Here is a 23,115-nt window from a genome sequence, read left to right as displayed (position 1 = left end):
CATTGTTTTTTGTTGTAACTGTGAGTGTTAGTGCGGCAGCGTTATTATAGTGCTTTTTGCATTCGTTTTTATTGGCTTTTAGTAGTATTTACCCCTCCTCTTCTTCTACTCTCCTTTGATTCTGAATCACCTCTATAATTGCACCTACTTTTCTACTGCATTACTTCCTCTAGCATTTTTCGATTCGATGAAACTGTTTTCTCTTTTGTTTTCTGCTCTTCTACTTTCATTTGATTTTTTTTAGTATATCTAACACATAATTGCTGCCGTTGATCATACTCTCATTGTTAACCGCGTTCGTTCACGTTCACTCTCCTTTCTCTAGTAAAACATGACAAATTCATACACAAACACACATTTCCAGTAGTTTTCAGAATTTTCCTCATTTTTTGGCCACCTTTTCCACCATCACTACCGCGTGCTATGCGGGCAAATGATAGCAGCGCCAACGAAAATGGCAAATCAAATCAAAAACACTCTAAACGGTGGTATCTTTAGCTCATTTACATGTATGTATTCTTCCGTCTTACTTTTAAATGCATTTAGTAAAAAAAAAAACAACCCCAAAGCACACCTCTCCTCTTGCTTAGATGTACCACCAGGTTGAAATGATGCTAGTCTGTGTGGCACTATTTGTTTTGCATCGAAAACAAAACTCACTCACGAAAGCATGTATTTTTATTGTAACACTCGAGATTAAATTATAAGCAAGGTGTATGTTTTTTTTTTATTAGCTTAGTCAAAATTGCAAGGGAAATGTGCGTGTTTTTTTTCTCTGTGGCGTCCGTGCTTATATACTTTACAGGATTTTTCAGAAGTACTCATTGTGGTGGGACACTTTCTTGAATGTTTCTAAAAGGAAATGAACTACATGTGAAGAGGAATTGAACTCTGTAGCAACTTTCTCCTATTTCTAATAGGATTCCCTTCGTTAGCGTTAAATTCCAGTTAGAAATAGTCAAGAAAGTGTCCCACAACTATAAGAACCCAAGAAAATCCCTGTTTAACAGGGAAAGCGGTGCACACATCTTTGTCAGAGCACTTCATTGTAATGCACTTTGTTTTGTTTTGTTTTTTTTTTCAAATAAACTATTGACCACATTCAACGGGGTTTTTTTTTGCAAATTGAACGGATTGAACAGATCGATCCGTCGTGCCCTACATTCCACAACGTTTATTTTCTCTATTAAATCGCTTATTAAATCATAGCTCGGGTGCTAACACTGTCCTCTCTATTCGAAGCGCTCGATCGTACCTCCCCCCCATTAACTAACCATTAACAAATGGCCACCGAACATTGGCGGTGGTGGGTAGGTGTACAATATAATGGCAAAACTGCGTACAAAAAGTAATCAACGATCGTGTCCACTATTATCGGAAGGACCATTTCCTTCCACCCCTCCCAACAGCTGTGCTTTCTTTGCATAAAAGAAGATGGGAAAAAGGACCAAAGGACATTAGTAATTAATGTTTTAATGTGGGTCTTTTTTTTATTTTTTTCCGTTTTAGATATTTATTTCCCATGCGTCGGTTTAGCTTTGCCGTTGCGTTTAACCAACTCGCTTTTCCTGTAGTAACGCTACAATGTATGTGTGTCTGTCTGTCGGTTTGTGTGCTTTCGTTCTTAGTAAATTGCCTACCAGCGGGTGTTGTATCGTGCGCACGTGATTGTGTAATGTATCGTTTTAATTTCTCTCCCCCGCTCAACGGCCCCTTTTTGTTCACTAAACAGTTCTACTACTTCTCATGGATTCACAAATGTTACTTACACAGTAGTTCATAAAATCAAAAGGTAAAAAAAGGATAGAAAACGAACGTCTCAAGATGTTCGATCGATCGCAAAAAAGCAGGCTCTAGGAAAAGGGAATTAAACGCGAATCTAAAGCAGCAAACAGACAGCGAACAGAGATCGGTATCGTCTGTGAATGGACAGGTTCCCTATATCATTAACCAACACCACCACGAGAGGCGATCGTGGACGATGGGTTACGCATCGTGTATGGGGGCTACTATCGCTCCACTACTTCCCCTTATCATATTTCAAACGGCGCTTTTGAATACTAGTTTTTGAAAGAACTCTGGTCCTTCGTGCGTGTTTGCGGATCTCTCTTTCTCTCTCGCTGCGGAACCTTCCATTGCTGATACTCCATTAGCATTGCGCACGGGGAGGGGATCTTGCTATCATCTTGTACGTACGAAATTAACAAACAAAAAGAAGAAGAAAAAAAGCTTCACCTTGTCGCCTCATTTTTCTAGTTCGCATTCCCTTTTTAACTTTCCTCGTGTTTCGCGCGCCCTTGCCCTTTAACAGGCGCATACGCCTTAGTTCCTTATTTATATGTCGCGTGTTCTGCCGTATCCGACCGACCTCGCCAGACTGCCCCCGCCGTCTGCAGCGTGTGTGTATGTCCGGGAAAGGAGGGGAAGGCAGCGCGCCCGCTTTTGCGCTTTTTATTGCGTCTTCAGCTCCTTACCGATACTGTACGATACGATCTTGCTCCAGTCGATTTTCGTTCGCGTTACGGGCAGCTGCCGCCGGAGCGCCTTGAACGTCGTATCGGACATCGTCTGATAGTTTTCCGATATTGCCGTCTGGTAGTCGTGCTCGCTCTCCTCGATCAGTCGTATGATTTCCTTCGCCGTGTTGGCCTCGTTCGTGATCGGCACCGTCTCGCGGCAGTCCTTCGCCGACACCAGCTGCACGTTGCCGTCCTCGTAGTAGTGCACCTGCAGCTTGAGCGAACCCTTCAGCTCGGCCGTGCCGCCCCCGGTCGCGGGGAACGTGATCGCCCACACGGAGCGCCACCGGCCGTTCCAGAAGTTTTTCGGCTGAAACTGGTGGTCCTCGATGCAGACGTTGAGCGTGATCTGCCCGTTCACCGTTCGGCCGAACACCGAGCAGGACCCGTTGCGGTAGTGGTTGGCGGAGTATGTGAGCGTCTCGATGTCCAGCATCGCGCGCCACTGCTCGGACGTGTGGTCGCCGTCGTGGTTCTGCAGATCGGACGCTTCCTTGCGCAGGTGGTCGAACTTGAAGCTTTGCTTGGTGCGCGGATCGAAGAAACGGCCACCACCTGCCATCAAGGAAAAGGAGAGGGGAGAGGGGAAAGAAAAGAAGAATAGATTTAGTAGGTCTAGTGTATGGTCAATAGTAGTGGTGGGAGCTCGGATTCGGAGCTTCCCGATTCCGATTCCGTGTTTGGAATCAATTCCGGAGCCGATTCCAATGTTCGAACTGATTTCAGAGCCGTATCCGGAGTCGACTCCGGAGCAGATTCCGAAGTCGGCTCTGGAATCTGTTCCGAGATCGGAATCGGCTCTGGAGTCAGAATCGGAATTGAGCTGGGAATTGCAATTTGCTCCGGTAACGGAAACAGGATTGATTCCAGAAATGGAATTAGCTCCGGAATGAGAATTAGTTCTTGGATGGATCGTTTACAAATAAATTTTCATTTCTATCAATGCGGCTATCAATACTTAGCAGCAGGAGATGCCGAAACTGAATCAGTTTCGAAGCCAATTTTGATTTTGGACGCAATTCCGAAATCGATTCTGGACTTCGAAGCATGTCGAAATCGATTCCGACGAAATCTTCATTTTTCCCATCACTACTCAACAGTCCACTGTAATTGAAGGAAGAAGAAGAGTGTTGTTTACATGTCTACTCCATAGCAGAGCTACAATAAACCAATTATACAATTGTGGTAACAGTGCAATGGCCTTCAGTAATACGCAGACAGAGCAGTACATAGAAAACAAAGCATAGCGTGAACTAGTTCCAGCGTATCCAGCAGTCCAGCCACTGTAATAGGCTGTAAGTAGTTGCAATTTTCTCGGCCCAACACAGCCATAAGATAATCCGGTGTTGGGTGATGGATAAGCCCGATGGCACTGACACCAGACAAAACTACAATTACCATCATAAAAAAGGTGTCAAAGAGCATGTGGCGTTAATGGGACACAATTCGTGGCGACCATCATTAAGAGCCCGTCCACTGCTGAGCTGCGGTATTAGGGGTTGGGGTCGTCATTGTGACCTGCCCTGATGTCATGGAATGTCAGCGGGCACGCTAACATCGACGCACACTGGACATACTAAATGAGACACAGTACTAGGGTGTTTTGATGAGTGTTGGAGCTAAAGACACAAGCTGATCAGTAAGGAGCTGAGGCCAATGGAAAGAACAGAACATAAGCATTTCAAACCGGTCATAAAGATATACAATAATAATTTAATAGTAAATTGTCACCACATGTGTCATTAAACAACACTTTTGCCGATCTAAAAAGATTAAGAATTCATAGCATTTCGTTTGCAGTTTGTGTTGAACGATTCTTTCCCAATTTGCATCCTATTTTCATCGTTCTGTGTTCTGCGTGCATTATTGATCGGAATGGAATAATCAAATAAAACGCTTCACCAAACGCTTCAGATAAAGACCATGCGAAGGGTACTTGTTTAGTTTCCCGTTTTTTTTTCTCTCCACCGCATCATATCCACCAATCCTATTCAAAGGTGGGGAAGGTAATTCGATATACTTTCGATCGTCGGCACAAATAAAAGCGAGAACACCGAACTAACTCTACCATCGCCACTACAAACTGCCAGCTGCCGGACGTACTCAACACATCAAATTTTACCCACAAACCACCGCCACCGCCACATAACAAACGTTCAATAAAAGTGAGTTTTCCCTCCCTCCGCCCTCAGATGGGCAGCCAACCAACGAGCCCGCGGGCCCACAGTTTCTTCGTTAGATTGAATTATCTGCTACATTTTCCATCCGCTTAAGGGTTACGCTACGGCCGGCTAAGGCTTCAAAAGCTCTTCTTCCACATACTCATTCTTCCACTCTTCTGCCCGTCCCGTTCCCTCCCAGCGTGTTTGTGGTGTTTTAATTGGTAGAAAAATCACGCACGTTCGTGTGTTCCTTACGCACCACAAACAATAATCCGTTGCGCGGTTCCGTTGCGTAACCACCACCACACCATAGAGGGAGAGGAGGCTCAAACGTAGTGCGGAAATTGAAACGCGCTTGCTGAGATGCCCGCGGATCTTTTTACACATCATTCGGCGCGTCATGGTGATTGATACTGGATACTAGATTCCTCTACCTCCTTCACCCAACTTCTTCCGATCAGCACCAACTAAAAAACCGATCATCCGCGGAGGTTGGATAAGATGAAATAAAACAATTTTCTGAAGTAGATCACGTTTTAAGCTGCAATACACGATCGTGCTTGATCATCAAAAGCGGTGTTTGTTGTTGTTGTTGTTGTTGTTTATGTGTACCAATTAAGAGAGAGATCCTCCTCAAGCTATACTCATTTCCAAATATATCACACGACACGTTACCGTCGCCCAACCGCACAATCATTACCAAACAAACCCCCCCCCCCTCCGTGTCTTGGGTGAGTGATTCCGTGGTGGCCTTGCGTGGTACGGCGTCTCATCGTACGCAGCCTCACCGACTCTGCGTAGAGACAAATCCGTCTTCACATTGCCTTTTTTGGTGTTGAGATTGATGCGACTGCACACAGCAGGCACAGAGAGACGTGTTTTTGTTTTAGTGAGCCTTTCGCTGCTAAAGTGGCTAAAACATCAACTTCCATTGCCAATGTCCACTTTTATGCTACACCGACACTTGTGTGAATTCATTTTCCAGCGACGGACACCGTTGAGATATGAATCGAATTGAATATGTTTTACCATTGCTACCCGCCCCGTTCATTGCTAGATAAGCGACGAAACGGTTGAACGCCCCCCAAAGCGATGCTTTTAAAGTTAATTTTTGCACATGATAGCCCGATTGGACTTCCTCCTTCTCGTCCAGCTGTGCACATATTTTCATATCTTTCCTCCGTCTCTCGTCACTTGCCAGTTCAAAACAAAGCGAGGAGGGATGTGGTGCATTTGCTACACCACGAGATGCACACAAACGCCCACCCCCCTGGGTGTTGTCTATTATGTTACACCACACCCTCGCTATGATTTGTGGAGGAAAGTGAAAGCGTACTTCCTCCCTCCACGTCATCGACGCCGCACGGTTAGAGGATGACTCTCGGTGTAGAAGGTGAACATCCGTGGCAATACGCCAAATAAACCGTAGATAAGTTCGGCCCGTGGCTGGCCACACCACCGCCCATTGAATGCAGAGGAAAGCAGCTACTTCGTCAACTGCCACACACTATCGCTCCCGGTCGTTGCATTTATTGTTCGAAAGGAATGCAGACACGCACTCTCCGTGGTGTCTCACTTCTTCTGCTTATCTCACACACTTGCTCCAGCGGCTGCAGAGACATCCAACGACCACCTCTGATAGTGACGACGACTCCAATGCAAGCACGTTTCACAAGTTCTTTTCTGCTTCAGTTTGCTGGTGTACTACACGGTGCGTTATCAAACAGGACACACACACACACACAAACACCGGAAAAGCAAATGGAGGAAAAAGCTTCGAAAAGGCTGATAATGTGAAAAGAGAAACAAATATCGAGCACTTTACTGTTTCGTGCCAGCTATGCAGGGAAACAATTGAAGAATGAGAGCAGCGTGTGTTTTGCGTACCGATTTTGCGCTATCTTATTGGAAGTGAACTTCATATGGTGGGATTTGGACTGTATGGCATCCTAATTTGACAGGTTCCTTGGAAATTCCTATTAGATTTGTCCAACAACGGTGCTATAGAGTCCAATTCGTATGGCATACAGTTCTTTTCCCTTAAGAAAGAGCCAATAAAGTGTCCCACAACTATGAGAACTCCTGCAAACCCCTGTAATCCGTAAAACCTCCTTTTCATCTCCACACCTTGCCAACTACCGGATAAGGGAATTTGAACCAACTTCTTTACACTTCCCCACAACATCCGGACACGCTTTAATAATTGAAGATGAGCGGCGTTGCTTTGGGGAAGAGTGTGTAGGCCACCGGAGTACAAAATGCCAAAAGGGAAGGCAGCAGCGTAGACAAAGCAGCCGCAGCAGCAACAGCAGCAGCATGAGCTCATTGCAATCCACAATCCATACTTGGGTGGATTATACCGGTGGCGGTGGGGGAGATGTAGCGCACATATGAATCATGCTCGATGCATGGCCACACCAGCACTAGCGGCCACACAGTGAAGAATGTAGTCATCGTACGATCGATCCGATCGATCAACCGCGGTGTGTGCGTGTGTGTGTGTTTGTGTGGATATTTGTTTACATTGCAATGCTTTTGCTCTGAGAAATAGTTTAAAACAAAATTGATAAGCTTGTACGTTGTTTAACGCATCGCGTATCGCATTTCGCTGGCGGATTTACCACCAAATCCAATGCACGGGAATAGCATGGGTTTCTCTAAACCCTGGAGGAGGGTAGCATCGCCAGCCAACCGTTACCAAACTCAATTTTTACGCCTTTGCAAACACGTTTCGATTGCTATCGTTGAAATGTCTCCGCTTTTTGTTTCGTTTTCCTGACAGATTTAATATTAATGAAGGTTTCGAGGCAGAAGTGATAATCACACATCGACCCACGGTCGGTCCTCTTCCCTTTTGCGATCGTTGAATGACGTTTAGCACACAAAAGCAAGCAACCATTTTGTATCTTCTGCTTCTATTATTTAGGAGAATAAAAGCGCAATTTTAGTGTTTTGAGTCAGTCTGTGTGGTGGTGTGGTTGTCCATAAAATTGCCATTGATAGGAAATAAATCTGTACGCCGGAGAGTGCGTTTATTTTGGCATTATCTAATCGGAAAAGCTTCCTTCCCTTGGCTTCCACAATCCTTATCGGAGTGTTTGATTTGCAAAGCAAATGTGACGCGGGCGGGGTTGTGCCGGTCTGATAATATGCTCTGTGATAACAAACACGGGCGCTGAATTTTAACATTGGAATCTATGTTGAATGGAACCGACAAACACAGGAGCTATTATTTTAAAAGGGCGGCGAGGTTTGCTATCTGCTGCAATGTATTGCACCACCACCACCCTTCGGCTAGCATTGACTTTGGTGCCTTTTATTCTTCTCTTCCCCTTAAACGTTTGAAAAAATGCATCCACTTCTACATTGTGCAGGACACGAACGAGCGGGGCCGGCGAACTGTTGATCCCAATTTCGAGATTGATTTCGTTTTTCCCCCTTTGCTATCGGGACGGGGAAAAGGACAGTGCTGTACACGGTTTGATAGAGCGCTGCGCGGCGGACCGGCAGCGAGAGAGACAAAGATTTCTAAAAATATACAGCCTACTCTACGGTACGGTAGTAGAGGATGTGTTGTGAATCGCATTTTCATTCAAAAACTATTAATGGCGCCCCTGACTGGCAGATTCTGGGATACTGCAACGTGCCAATGGGTTTGTGTCCGCCGCGTGAATCGAAAGCCCCCGTAAAAAACCCACTTACCGAGATCGTTAAACTCTGTGATGAGCACGGCCAGCTCGGAGTTTTCGAGGATCACTGGAGTGAGCTGGTCCTTGTTGTACTGGGCGCAGGCGGCACTCGCGCCCTCCTTCAGCAGCCGATCGTCGTTCAGCAGCTCGCGCACATCGTTGAAGACTTCGTTAAACTCGCCGGGCGGTGCGTGCATCAGGAAGTCGGACGCGATTCGGATCTTGTCCTGGTCGCTTATCACATCGTCAACATCCGCCATTGTTTCTGTAGCCTGTTGGGTGCTAGTGATGTTGGTAGATCCGGAGGGTGGAAGAGGTTTTTGGCCGTCTCGGGAGGGTCCGCTTTAGCTGATTTGTTTCACCGGAAAACCCACCGTTGTTTTTTTGTGTGCTGCAGATGATGCAGAAGACGGAAGAATGGGTCAGATATAATTCGGTAGGTGCGTTGTAAAGGCGCACGGACGAAACGGATGCCTGATGATGCTTATTTCAACAAATTGTCAAATTGTACAAATTGTACTATCGCACTGCAGAATACGAACGGCTAATGAATCTATTCACCACCAAATAATCGAAAGACAAAACTAAACGAGTTCCTCAATTCTGCGCGATGTGTAAAAAGCGACGACTGGGACACGACCCCGGGGGTTTGACACTTGTTCACTGTCTGCAACACACAACTGTCACGGGCCCGATCTAGTACTCCTGCTCTTCGATTGGTAGGGCGCGGCGGCAGCGGTGGCGTTGACGAAAGAGAGAGAAAGAGACAGGGAGAGAGACACAGATAGCGCTGGTGGTGGTAGTGGTGGGAGCGATGAGTAATTTCTTCTATAAACTTTTCACACCCAGAGCTCGCCTCTTTTCGCTTCGGAGCTTATCTGGCTAGCTTCTACACACCGTCAATGAAATTGAACCAAAATTGCACAAGCTGGTTCACTGTTGGAAGCAAAACTCTCTGTGCCCACCAAGCAACAGCACGCGCAGAGGAAGAACACAAGGAACGTATGAAACACACCTATAGTGGCGGAGCCGCGATGCGACGAATGCACCACTTTCGACCGAAAGGAAGCAGCAGCAGCAGCAAGCGGGCAAAAGCGAATTTTAGGCACTATTTCGACCACGTTTTTCGCTTTACACACCTATTGATCTGTTGCGGGCAGACACAGCGAGACCAGTTGCTCGTCGAGGTTTTCACTGCCTACGTCGGATTTTTCCGTGCCCGAATTCCTTCTTCTCCTGCGTGTAATTTTTCCTGCAGCGCTTTTGACTCCAGTTCGCTTTCTTCTAGTTTTTATTACTGCTGCGAGCGATGACGACGAGATGAAATGAGCTGTCAAAAATGGACAAGGGGTAGGACAGTTAAGCTTTGTAGGCTTGACATGAAGGTCGACTTTGCCGACACATTTTTTTCAATAATTGTTTTAAAATGGAATTCGTCTTGTTATTTTATATTCTTATAAAAAAGATGCTTATATATTATACGGACGTCACACAAAAGTTTACGATTTGTATGGTAGATTGTAAACTTCCCTTCAAAAGTTTACGCCAAAGTTTACATATCGTTAAAATTTCTCACATAAAAGAAGCAATAAATTATATTTCTACTTTTTTGCTTGATGTTGATTTAGGACTGTTTAGTTCGCTTGATGGGTCTGCCTATTTTTTCCCCGTAGCTCAATGGATTGTGCTGTATTTTTTATGCAATATTCAAATCAGTATCATGGCAGCTGATACCAAAAATAACCAACAAACCAGGAAAATATGTAACCCTGCATTTTTAACTGTTTTCTTTGGACGTGCCGCTCCTATCTGTCAATCTCGTATATCGTGCAAAAAAAAAGAAAGGGATAAAGACACATAGATGCTCGTTTCAGTAATGTGAAGATAAGAGATGGCAAGATATTTTGCTGCAAAGGGATGAAAGAAATGGCAAGCATTGGTTCGCGAAATGTTTACAGCGGTACAGTTTGACGTTTGGAGCTCTCTTTGGAAATTCAAAAATTTCTCATTTTCATTCCTGCTCTCTCGCAACGCAGCAACGGTTTGGAGAGCAGTGGGCGCGTATTGGGGAGAAATGGTCAAAATAAGATAAATGTCTACAATGTTCCGGAAAAAAAAGATGCAACGTTATTATTTTTTTTATTCAGGAGGTACGGCTTTGCCGTATTGCTTATGATGCAACGTTATATTAATAGCTGATTATCGGGATTTAAAGGTATTGAAAGAAAGTTACTATAGCAGCTGTTCTAGCAACATCTTGGCTAGGTATCATCTGGATCTTGCAAAAGCAAAGAAGTGGCTAATATGCAATTATGGACACGATGTGCCGTTTGCATAACCACTGTGCAGTGCACCCCGAGAGCTTGTAGCGTTCAAATGCGGCGTCAGTCTCTCGAGAAGCTTGAGGATGCGTGCGGTTCGCTGTGGCAGCCAACGGGAGCAATAACTTTAAAAGTAAAGCGCAACCTACTGGCAACGGTTTATATGAGGCGTTTTTGTGCAAGTGTGTGTTTTTTCTCTCCAAATTCTGAAATTGTGTTAAATAAATACTCACCATCCGTTCTTCCGTAGTGCGTGCTGTGTGCTTTTAGAGTAATATCGCGGTGAAACATAATTGCAAGTGAAATTAAATTGAACAAAATTCGGGCGTGTGTGTAAAAAAAGCTGAGAAAAACGTTTTTACGAACAACAAAAAGGACGCTCTTGGCCAAGCAAGTCCAGGCACCGAAAGCCGCGTCCCGGAGCAGCAGTATCTTTTTGACAGATGAATGCAAAGCAAGACGTTGATCCCGGGCTCCGGGCAGCAGCAGCCTCCGGACGACACCGGCTGCAAAGAAATAGGGGAACGCACACACACACACACACATGCATGCACACACTGCCCCTGCAGCCTTGCCATCACGCTCAAGGGCCATCCTTTGTGGTGAGGTTGACGAATGTGGGGTTAATTCGATGGCAATAGTGAAGGCTTCCTCGAGAACGAGACTGCAGCCTCCCTGGAGCCTGCTTCGATCCTTTAGCGAGGCTTGCTACTTGTGCTGCCTCGCTCTAACAACCCGCGCAGCCTGGGCATTGATGGTACGGCAAGTGTGTCAGAGAGAAAGAGAAGGAGAAGCACGAGAAATCAGTTTCGGACCTGGAGAAAGTACGAGGTGCGGAGCGGCTTTCACGCTGGAATGAGCCCGAACCAGTGTTTTGAAGTGTGTAGTTTTTCCTGCAAGGTCTGTGCGTGTGTATGCGTGCTCTATCCTGCCCAAGATGTTCAAGTGTAGCCATGATGTGTCTATTAACAGAAGCAATAGAGTACAGCAAAAAAGTGCCCAAAACCCAAAACCCAACAGACACGTCGCGCTAGAGCCGTGAGCCACCGACCGAGCAACGCAACCGTGAAGCGGCGATGATGCTGCTGGAAGAAAGCTGCAGCAAAGAGAGAGAGAAGGAGAGAGAGAGAAGGAGAGAGAGAGAAGGAGAGAGAGAAGGAGAGAGTCAAACCCCGAATTCGACCACGCTGATGATGACTTTCGCACCCTTCCACGAACGGGCGGGAAAGGGGGTTGATTTTTCCTTGCGCGAAAGAGACGCCACCCGACAGCCGCCCGGGCTGCTGCTGCTGCTGCTGCTACGACGAAGCAAAGCCGACCGATCTTGCTGCGGAATGTGATAAATTTTATCAGTCGCCGGCTTTGGGTGGATGCTGTGCGGTCCACCGGTGACATTCCATCTTTTTCGAGAAGCATTTCAGCTTCGCAGGAATCCAGTTACCACAGATCCTAGTAATGAGGAGTGGCCCGTCGTTCCCTAGGGAACGCGAGGAAAAATCGATTAGACTCTTCGATCTTCCGGCGCGCTGCGTGAAGTTGCGAAATTGATGTCGCTGGAGACCTTGACCAATATGTCTGCCCCGGTCGTATCCATCCGCATCCGGTGCAGGACCACTTTTTTCTCGCTCTTTCTCTCCCTCTCTCTCTCTCTCTATTTAGTCCTCATTTCCCGGCAACGCATGGCAATTAGACGACAGGTGGCTGAAGGTATTAGACACTCTTTAGGGCTAATACTAGCGCCCATCCACCGCTCGCTGTTTCGTTTTCAATAGGCTAATTGTCCATTGTGTCCAATCTAGCAAATGCTTTTAGGGCTCATCAATCAACGTTGATGATGTTCCCTCGATTCCCTGCGCACGGCCTGCCCCCTTTCCCTGGGTGAAAGTGATACTTAAGAAATATCCTTTTTGGCGTTTCAGGCACCGAGGGTATTGATGCGATGCGTAGTGAGGTGTAGCAATTAGCATAAAAACCGGGCGGGAGCAGCACCGGAGCACTGAAAGCATTTTATGAGGCAAACCGAAAACGGGTCAAGGGGACACACAAACACACGGTCACCCTAAGAAGAGGACGACTCCCTTTTTCCTGGACGTGCTTAGAATTTGCTCCCCGGTTGTAATAGGCTACCGAGAGGGAGCGAACGAGAAGGAGAGAGAGAAAGAGAGAGGGACCAAAAGTTATGCGAAGAGATTATCTAACAACAGGACAGGTCCTTAAGGAGGAAACATCAGCATAATCTCCTCCCTCCTCCGTTCCATTTCTCCCCTTTCGAAGGGATGCTAAATGGAAAACCTGGCAATGTTGGCACAGCTGTTGGTGGCCCCCGTTTGCAACTCTCTCGCGTCTAATGGCTTCCATTCCGGCGGAAACATCATCACATCCATCTTCCCCTTTTCTATCTTCCACAGGTTTCGCCGTCCATGGTTGCGGAAGAGTTAAAGTGAAAGTGTTGAATTCTTAATGCAGTGTGTCTCTACAGTGTCTCTCCGCACAATAATTGCTACGCTTCGTTCTCTTGGGCGCGCTCTACAAAAAGAAAAAGAAGTGTGTTTAGTTTTTAGCAATTTGTTTTATATAAGTGTATTTGTTGTTTTTTTCTGTTTTGTTTGTGCAAATAAGAAACCACGCCAAACAACCTTTCGGTGGCCATCACTGGCTAGTATAACATAGTGTCGCCCTTTCCGTGTTCCGTGTTCCTCGACTCGTGTGTTTACTGTGTGAATTTACGGAAAGTGAGTGGAAAATACGCTCAGAATCCTGTCGCAATTTGCCCTCCCCTTCGGCGCAGTTCTTTCAGCTAATCTCACCCACCCAGACGTCATTCGCCATTACGGTAAAGCCTCCGGGCGGCACAAAAACCACGTTCACCATAATCATCTCATCACCGTCATCATCATCATAGCGCCACAGAATATTTGCCTTTCGTTTCTCGCCGACTGCTGACCGAGTGACCGATAAACGGAGCGGCGAAGAGGAGAGGCCGCACAAACCGCCGTGAAAATCAAATCCAAAAATCGACAGCAGCAGGGGGCCAGTTTTCTATTGCGCGGTGTGCTGCTCTATTGGCACCGTAATCATCATCGCCCGGCGTCGTCATCATCATCACCATCACCACACGATAGTGGCTTGGGGCAATTACGGCGGTGGAAAACAGGCCCATTGAAGGGAAGGGTAAAAGCATCACACGCATCACCTCCACCACCACCAACACCACCGCTACTGCCCAGAGTGAGTTGAACGAGCGAATGGACGAGCAAACGGTGCTTTTGCTCACGTGTTAGGTAAGTTTTAAGGTTAAACGAGGGAAAGGGGAAGCTTTGATAGTTTTGGAGGGGTTTTTTTCAAACAGAAATGATTGACGCATGTTAGCGTTGAGGTTTGAAAGGTCCCATCCACTCAGAAATGCAACACTCAGATGAAAAACAAAACTCTTGATGCTCAAATATCCACAAAAACGTTTCTTTTTATTTTTAGGGGAGCAATAAAGAAAAAAACGCTCTCGGTCGTATGAAATGGATACGCTCTAGAACACATTGGCCAGAAGAACCGTATGCTAAGCGGTGCATCCTGTGCTGGAAGAAATTCCCAGACAGGGCTCGTTGGTGTCATCTGTCACCGGTACGATGTAACAGCGCAAACCCGATGCAACAGGTTACCGTGCTGCAGTTGGAAAAGTTAGTTTTCCCCTTTTATGGTCACCCGCGGGGGAAGGTCCACTGCGCGCCCCTTGTGTCGGGTCGGGTGTGATGGTTTTGTTTCTACTTTGCTCTTCTCTCTTTCCTTTTCGCTGCTTGCGCTACCCGGGGGGAGGGTTTCGTTCTTTACGCTACCGTTCGTCTCCGAGTGGCAAAGAAAGCAGCTCCGGTGGCAAAGAGCTGTGGCGCGGGTTGGGGGTTTTGTTTGTGTTAGCAAATCGTTCCCGCTGCTCCCAACACGCAGCACCAGCAGTAACCGGTTACACCGTTCCACGTGTCGATTAGAGAGAGGAAAAAGGAGAGCAAAAAATGTCTCCATTCCGTTACAACCAACAGAAGGCGTGTGTGTGTGTGCCGCTCGAATCAACGGCCATACACGTTACCTACCCTTGTTGAAGGTTCAATCGGCAGTTGTTCAATCAACCGTAAAGGGAAGGTCTTCGCACTTGTCGCAACCTCCCCAGTCGGGTGGAAGGCTTAAGCAGCTCTCCCGCCACTCGGGCGGATGATGATGTATTGGTGATCTTCTTCTGTCACCGTTTCTCGTGGTTTTATTTCACAGCCAGTGAATGGGCGATCACCTTAACTTTCGCTTCTGCCCATCCGCTGCCACGGCTGCGGGTGAAAGTGAAAACCGAACCGAACCGAAAGCGTAATATGAGGGTCTGCCAAGCACTACTAGCGGCAGTTGGGACACGTTGGGTCATTGAACGTTGGGAATGAATGCGTCTCGATTCTCAAGGCAACATAATTGAAAGGCTAAATAGAGTGATAACCTAAAATAACCTATTGACCGATGTCGATTTATATCAGCAATTAGGCAATTTCTCGTTGCAATGGTATAAAAATAAACTGTCCTATACATAATTAAGGGCCTGCTATGAGGTTTATTTTCATCCTCAGCACTCACCATAGCCTTTGGCAAACTGGTGTAAACATTTACAACCGTGTAGTTGTAAGCCTGACCGGGAAATGTAAGAACTGCATCACAGGTGCTATTAAAATGTGATGACGCATGCGAGGCGCTTAAATTGGACCTACACATTTTAGCTATTTTTATACCACTCTCTGTCTGACCGACCCATCGAAGCCTTTCACTCACAGCCCGCCTTCAGGCATTTGTGCTTCCAACCAACAAAGTTGCTGGTCCCCATCTCCAGCGTTGTCGTATACAGAAAGCAAAGAGCAATTCGACTCTGGACCATAACGGGGCCGCGCGCTGAGAGGTAATGTCTCCAGAATTGTTAGCCAATGGACCCATTTTCCGATCGATAGTTTATTAAGACAGCACGGGAAAGGGCCGGGGCCAACAACGATTTTGTTAATAGTATCACGATGAGTAATCGGGCTATGGTTGAAAGGAATTATGTGGCCTCCGATTTGAACTTTGTGCGCGCCTGGAATGTCCCCCCGGTCAGGGATATAGTTTATCAATGGTATGAATTGTTCGGATAATGAGTTCAGCGCATTGTTCGAATGGTATGTTCACTTTACACTGAGATAAGGGATGATGTTGGTTTCTTAGTGTTCTTGGGCATTTTTGAAACATTGTCCCCATGCGTACCAAGTCTGATTAGTTAGAAGCCTTTGCAATTTAAACAAACTAACAGCACACACACACACACTGCGTACTGCATACGCCGACTGCCCTGTAGTGCTAATTAGAGACGTTGATGATTAAAAAGCAGTTTATTGTCGGACGGAAACGTGCACAGTACGCCCTTGTTTGCGCAATGTCTCCCACTATGTTTCCCACTCTTTCGTTTCGTTCTTCCCTGTACTGTGGTCCCGTCATGGGCGACATCATTAGCTAGAGATAGAGCTGAATGGTGCCCGGAGGTGTGTGTAAAGGAATAAAAAGTTATTTAAATACAATTTCCTACTTGCTGACTGTCGGCACGTCGGCAGACGCGCTAAGACAACAGTCAGCTAGATGGGATGGGAGGTGCTGTGCAAATACACCCGCCCGCCCGCGTTTGTGGGAGGAAAATCCGCACATCCGTAATCGCATCCGTTATCACACCCGTCCCATGTGGCACATGGGATGGATGGTGCTGCTGCTGCTGTGTGTGCTCGTAAGTACAGACCGAGCGCGTCTACGGATGCGTTTTTATTCGCTTGCTTTCTTCGTATCCGGATCCGGATGTTATCAACCAAACGCGTTTACAGCTGTACAATCGAAACTGTCCGGCTGCTCGATAATGGTGTCATTTTGACTTATCAATGGTTTGGACAGCACGCGAACAACGAAGATCAAACGATAAGGCAGCGTGTATCGTTAGGGAGGGAAAAAAAAACAAAGAAGAATGATTGATTATCTATCAAGCGGCGAACCTCCCGGTGGCATCAAACGAAACTTACACACATACACCGCGAGACTCGCTGTGATTGTTAAATCATTCGTATTGGGTATTGACCAAATGGTTCCAGGCTTGGAGGGGGTTGCTTATCACGATTGTGGACGGAAGCTTGCAATGGTTTCATGGGGATAGCTTTTGGGTTCGATTCCTGATAAGCTTTGATAGACTAATCAGGGGAGATACGGTTCCCGATGATCCTCTCTCAATTAAATGCCGCTTGAGCAGGGCCCTGGAAGCGTGAAATGAGTGTTGGGAGTAATGTTCAGACATCTTGTTCAAGATTACAGGGAGCTGAGGGACTTGAATTATCTGGGAATTTCCTTTTTTTCTGTCAGCGGAGATGATAACGAAGCGACCAAAGATCGTCTATGTGCTACGAGAAAGCATTTCTAGCTTACCCAATATGAAATCATAATGTTGCGGTCTTACCAAAAAAGGTCGTTACTGCTGATAACCATAATTTAATTATCGCAAACCATGTTAACTTCCACATCCTGTGCTCTTTTTATACGGCTTTTTGAGCGATTCATCATTCCAAACAGGCTAACCATCTTACTTTTTGTGGGGTTACAGCTGTCCAAAATTTTGAAATCATCCCACCGGTTCCCGGATGATGCGTCACCACGTTCCCTCAGGAATTCTGGCTGGAATGGCTAGCCCGTGTTTTCGCCGCAAATTCCCAACAATCGTTACGTTTGCCACACTGGCGAATATGCTCGTTTGGCACCATCCATTGGCAAGGATTCATCCATAAATCCAATCCTCCTCCTATAAAAGCACATCCATTGCTTGCTGGCGCCCGTGGTTTGGAATCGTTAGAATTTCGCGTCCGGTCCGCCTGTGGTGTCGTACTATGCACCTGGGCCAGGTCGTACTGTGGATGCAATTGTGGGAGTTTGGGACAGCAAAAAGAAGAAAAAAAAACAACCACACTAACAATCTCGTTCACCTGGTCGCGTTACCCGGAATTGACCTTTTCACTATCGACCTTTGCAATCCGGCAACATTCAAACGTTGTGCTGTGCGCCGTGGCATGGTGTCGTGGTGAGGTCTTTTTATTCTCTTGTTGTATTGCTCCCTATCGGTGACTGGTGTGTTGTGGTGGTGCTGCTGCATAACAACGTTTGAATCGACATCCACAAGCCAGTGCGGATGCGTGCCGGACGAGCATTGGATTTCCCTCCTCCAGTGATTGGCGAGTGCCCGTGTGCATCATCGAGCGCATCTGGCAGTGTAACAACGGGTAGCTTGTGTATATTTATAGCCTGGCCTTTCGCCTGGACACACTCAGGGTTGCCACTTCCGTGGTTTGCTGTTGTTTTTTTTACTTTTCTTCTCCGATTCGTTCTGACCCGTTCGCCACACAGCGTCATCCGGGTGGTACTCCTTTGATTGGGTTCTGTTCTGCCACTTGTGGGTGATGTATATTGATAGTATCCTTCCTTTTTCGCGTGTGTCTGTGTGTGCCCAGTGGAGGGATATGCTGGACGAGCATAAACACCATCCACTGTAATGACTACATTGCATGTTTGGGATACGCTGGCGCTAGCTGTGGATACATTGGAAAACCTATCACACTCGGGAATGGCATCCGGCTGGAGGACGAAGTCGTCGGTCGTCCCTTATAGTCCCGTGACGTTATCAATCGCCAAACGATAGTGACCGATGGGGTGTGATGTACGGGTGTGACTAGGCGCAGTTCGTTGGAGCACATTGTTTTGCCATTGCAAGTGGAGAGTGTGGAATCAATATTGTACGTCACTTGGGTTGTGCAGCTGATGGATGGACGCGCCTCGGGGATACACTCAAGTTTCTCAGCTGTCGCTGTACGTCAGCTATCGAGTGCCATTGGGGGGAATTGGGTGTAGGCAACTCGTTACGATAAGGGCCGCATCTGAAGCACAAGCCATCGAGCCACCACAGCGCGGCGCACTGTTCTGACAGGTTGAGGTAGTATCATAAGCACACAACAACATGATAAGCTCTTAACATCGACGCGATAGTTCTGAACCATAATATGTCCGCTCGAAGGCATACCGATGTCCTGGTGCCAATAGAACCTGGTGTGTTTGGTGCATTACCAGCAGCCTATTAACCTGGTGCGCGTTTTAATACGCCGCGGCTGCATGGTTCACGCACGCTGTATGTGACTTTTGCGCTTTGCGGCGGGGTGGTTGCCTTCGCGCTGTGGTCACAGTTGTCTGAACACATTGAGCAATCAGTAGGCGGCAGGTACTGCCCTGCCGGTTTTGTTGGTGTTCGTGCCATTGCTGTTGTCGCTGTTGACCGCGGATGGCACAAAGCGTGACGATAGGCATCGCTTTCGGTGACGTTATAATTTATTCCGTCAACTGCACACCACCTCCATGGCACGGAGCGCCTTCGGCACCGCCGCCATAACACATCTCCAATCCCGTGTCCGATAATGTGACGAACACGAAGCAAAAAGCACCGTCTCTTACCTTGGCTGAGTGTGTCAATGTTTCTCAGCCACACAGCACAGCCACAGCCAAAAAAAAAAAACAAAGAACAAATCCTACAGCAGCAGATTGGCGTGGCGTTGGAACAGGTAAGCTCTCCTACCAGCAAACTTGTTCCTGTTCGGTGCTGGAACAACTTTCCGTTGGACCACAATTCGTGGATTTTATGGATATAAAAAGACTCGGACTTAAAAGCAACCCGTCGTCCAACCCCGCACGGATGACTTCCACATGTTCGGGGCGAACATCTTGGCCGTGAGTGTGTGTCTGTGTGTGAGTGCGCTTTCTCAGTGGCAGCGCGAATTTCGGGACGCTCTCAACGGCCGTCATCGTTGCTGTGGTCGTCTTCTCGTTTAATGTTTCGCATTCCAATGCGTCTTCGGTTGGTTCTTTTTGGCTGTCTTGATTAGCGTCGGTGGTGTAGCTCGCGAGTTCCTTACCGTGTGGGTTCCCTGTTTGAGCCCGCCCGCCTTCCACCCCTCACAGCCCCTTCTTGTGCGGAAGTGTGCGATTGGGTTAATGTCCGGTGGTGCCGGAGTCAAAACTGTGTTGTTGCTCGCTCCCAAGTGGCCCGGCGGGGTTTGGAGAATCTCGCGAAATATCTTCTGAAGATCCCCTTTTTACATTGAGCTCCGACCATCTTGAGATGCTTTTGACCGTGAATGAAATATTGTTCCCGTGTTCCGTGTGCCGTGGTGGACATGGACGGGAGAGTGCTTTCAAGTGTAGTACACACACGGACACGATGATGGGACAAATATAGCTTGGTTTGGGTTTAGATTGTATTCCCCTGATGGCTGGCGATGTGTTAATCGCAAAGACCGACCCCTCAGCCATGGGAGTGTCAATTGCTTGCGTCCACACAAGTTCTGGTACATCTGGTGTTGGTGAGATTGCGAATCACTTCGATATTTGCAAACACGATCGTCTGGTGATAACGTGGCGGGAGGGACATGTTATGAAAAGCAATATCATTTTGCCACTTCAAGTGTCGCTATTAATTGAGCGACCTAAATTAAACGTGCTGCAAAGCTGAAGAAGATACATCGTCGGATGGGCTCATTGGAACATATTTCATTTTGAGTGCTTCCTAGAACAGTGATCATTAAAGAAAACTATGCTACGACTCATTTGTTTTTGCAGTCAGCATTCGGTGCCAATTTTTCATTTCTGCAAAGCCTTTATCGGCTATACAACAGCCCGCCAGATGTGTGTGGTGCGGGCCGTGGCGAGCTGTGATGGGGGCCTTAATCCAGTTTTTTTTTCATTTATGCATACCAGTTTCACTTAATCAGATTGTTATCGAGGGGCGACCACTTGTGTTGCGTCGCTCTCAAAACCATACCGCTGCACACGCACCAGTCGCATTAACAATAAAGCCTCGGCGTACTATCAATAGCGAGCAATTAAAAGGAATGTGCTGGAAGTAGTTTGTTTTGTTTGTTGGCTGTTGTTGCTCCAGTAGCTCTGGAGAAGAAAACAAAACCTAGTAACCTAACTATAACACAATTTGGCACCGTTCAACTGAGGCGAATTGAAGCAAATCCAAAATGTCGCAAGCGCGCCGCACGTCAAGTACAGCAAACATGGCAGCAGCACTACGTTTGGCGGCTAAAATGTGGTTCTTGCTAAAAACAGAACATTCACGGTGACTATTTTTACATAAGCTTATTTGCGGGTTCCATGGACGCTTCGTCGCGAAGACTTCATACCCAAGGTTATCTTGGGAGGTCTTCTTGGAAACGAATTTAGACCGACTAACGATGCATCAAATTAATTGCTAATCAAAATAGTGAATGTTGATAAGTCTTTATTAGCAAATAATGTTGATTTACGTTATGTGCTGTAGCTATTTGGGAAGTAAAGTAATTTATTTACTTACTTATTTGGTTGAACCCTAACCCTTCTTTTGAGTATAGATTAGGGACTGATAAACTAGTCTAAATGACTCTGCAATCAATGTGATGAATGTTTGTTGCTCTTTACGAAGTAATGCCGAATTTTGTTTGAATTTCAATAAGATTAGAACCTTACTTAGACAATTGTAGAAGCAATTTTATTTATTTAAGATTGATTTATTTGGTATAGATATTTTGGTGGTTGTTAGCATATTGAGTCAACCTTTTTGCTTAGTCAGAACTAGTATTTGAACTAAATATTTAAACAAGCTTTTTGTTGATTTCAACGACTAAATTGAATACTATACAACTTTTGCTTGCACAACGTCCATCCCTATCTACTTCATCTTGTAGGAGGAAATCTAGGCACGGATTGAAACGCAGAAATTAAGCAGAACGAATTGACATGGAAGATAAAGAAGATGCACAAATAAAGGCTGTGAATCATGAAGTATGTACGGTTGAAGGGTTTACGTTACTCACTAAGCTCACGCCACGTTTATTCATGTGATGATGAGGTATTTCTGGTCCTCTTTGTAGGGATTATCTTGCCATTATCAAAGCTGTGGCTGACGTCATGTACTCACTGAAGGAGTTAGCTTGTGCTAATTGGGTTGGCATGATTTTATTGTAAGCGTTACCACTTTAAGCACCTCGAAGAATAGTGTTAGAAGACACAAACAAAGCATGGTAAACTTTATTGTTTGTGTATTAGTCGAGATATACAGCTAGCTTTAGAAAGAGAGCGAGAGTAATTGGAAGTTAAGGATGAAATAATGGCTTCTCTACTTCATACGCGGCTAAAATATTTAGCCTAAAATGCAGTGAACAAATGCTACGAAATGCCACTGTGTATGTTCATTTTCAAATAGGCTTCTCTGCTCCAACCATCCACCAGACCCCGACCAGCAGTTCTGATACGAATCGTTCCACTAACCACCCTAATCATCGCCTAATGAAGTGCAAAATGCACCGGGTACGTACACTCCGCGGGTCGTTTTGTTTGACACTTTTTCTCCACAAAACTGCAGCCTGCAGTTACCGCTCCCTCCCATCGCAGGATCCAGAATGGTGCAGCGGCTTAACGGTCTCTGGTGCATATTGCCGGCACAATTGCATGTTGAGGATTCTTCTTTTTTTTTTTTAGCGCCGTTTGTTGGTGTGTTGTCGGGGCACAATATCAACTCGACAGCCGTTTGGTGGCGATGCCTGCTGCATGCCCCAGCCCACACTAATTATAGATTTTGTCGCATGTGCACCTTTGCCTCCCTTTGTCTGTACATCATCCGTTTTGATGTTGTTGTTGCCGCTGTTATCTGTCTAGCAGTGAGTAGGGCGGGTTTTTTTGTGTTGTTTTGTAATTCGATTTACCCTTTGCTGCATAGCACAGCGCAGCCACAGCAACCACCAATCGAATGCAATTGACGCTGGTGCATCACGGTGCAGCCCTTTGTTTGTGCGACGAATCCTTGAACTGATCCGAGCGTCTGTTCTTTTTTTGGGCGTTGTATGTGTGTGTGTGTGTGTGCGCCCTAACAAACCCAAATGAAGTGCGATATTTGTTCTGTGTTCTTCTTCCCCCCCGTACGTTGTGATTGCGTGATTGCAATAAATTCTGGTATAAAAATCATAAATCTTCTCCTCCTCTCGCCCTCCCCCGGCGCACAATAAAAAGCCACTGCACGCCACCCTGTCCCTGTGTGTCATTGGGAAAGTTGTGGAGGGAAATTTAATAAAAAAAAAACCACTCCTCTGTGTGTGCTGTATGCCCTAGAAAACGGAGTGTTGTGGTGTGTGGTGCGGTGTGATGGGAATGGAGAAAAAGAACCTTGGCCAATGCGTGGCCCGGGGAGCACCGCCCCCCCCCCCCCCCCCCTGGGAGGACGGTGCAATGTACCGTTTTGGCACCTACTTTGGCCGCGCAATCACGCTAACCAGTGTGTTTGTGTGTTTTTACCGCCTGTGTCTAGCTTTTCGCGGTCGGATGGTTC

General features: G+C 46.6%; 2 protein-coding genes across 10 annotated transcripts in view; one reads left to right on the top strand and one right to left on the bottom strand.

The window, feature by feature from the left end:
- Nucleotides 1-15: 15 nt before the first annotated feature.
- Nucleotides 16-9,678, bottom strand: LOC121591567 (F-actin-capping protein subunit alpha). 3 transcript variants are annotated; one of them, XM_041912225.1, is made up of 3 exons: nt 9,386-9,678; nt 8,384-8,761; nt 16-3,074 (listed from the first exon to the last, which is right to left on the bottom strand). In XM_041912225.1, exons 2-3 carry the CDS (start codon nt 8,628-8,630, stop codon nt 2,452-2,454), a joined length of 870 nt encoding a protein of 289 aa, XP_041768159.1. In that variant the 5' UTR covers nt 8,631-8,761; nt 9,386-9,678; the 3' UTR covers nt 16-2,451. The 3 variants fall into 3 exon arrangements, with proteins under 3 accessions (XP_041768159.1, XP_041768158.1, XP_041768161.1); XM_041912224.1 differs by having other exon boundaries at nt 9,510-9,678; XM_041912227.1 differs by lacking the exon at nt 9,386-9,678 and adding an exon at nt 8,913-9,232.
- Nucleotides 9,679-10,673: 995 nt separating this feature from the next.
- Nucleotides 10,674-23,115, top strand: part of LOC121592145 (lactosylceramide 1,3-N-acetyl-beta-D-glucosaminyltransferase A) — a 32,501-nt gene continuing 20,059 nt past the window's right edge. The window contains exons 1-4 of one of the 7 annotated variants that reach the window (XM_041913502.1): nt 10,674-10,873; nt 10,942-10,962; nt 13,100-13,972; nt 14,166-14,309. In XM_041913502.1, coding sequence (XP_041769436.1) covers nt 14,199-14,309 — 111 coding nt within the window. In that variant the 5' untranslated portion in view covers nt 10,674-10,873; nt 10,942-10,962; nt 13,100-13,972; nt 14,166-14,198. Of the gene's footprint in view, nt 10,874-10,941; nt 11,592-13,099; nt 13,973-14,165; nt 14,366-23,115 lie in introns of those variants that run through there. The other 6 variants (XM_041913501.1, XM_041913503.1, XM_041913499.1 and 3 more) reach the window with 6 other exon arrangements.

Source organism: Anopheles merus, chromosome 2L, assembly GCF_017562075.2.
Source record: "Anopheles merus strain MAF chromosome 2L, AmerM5.1, whole genome shotgun sequence".
NCBI lineage: Eukaryota > Metazoa > Arthropoda > Insecta > Diptera > Culicidae > Anopheles > Anopheles merus.
This window is presented reverse-complemented; position numbering and strand designations above follow the sequence as displayed.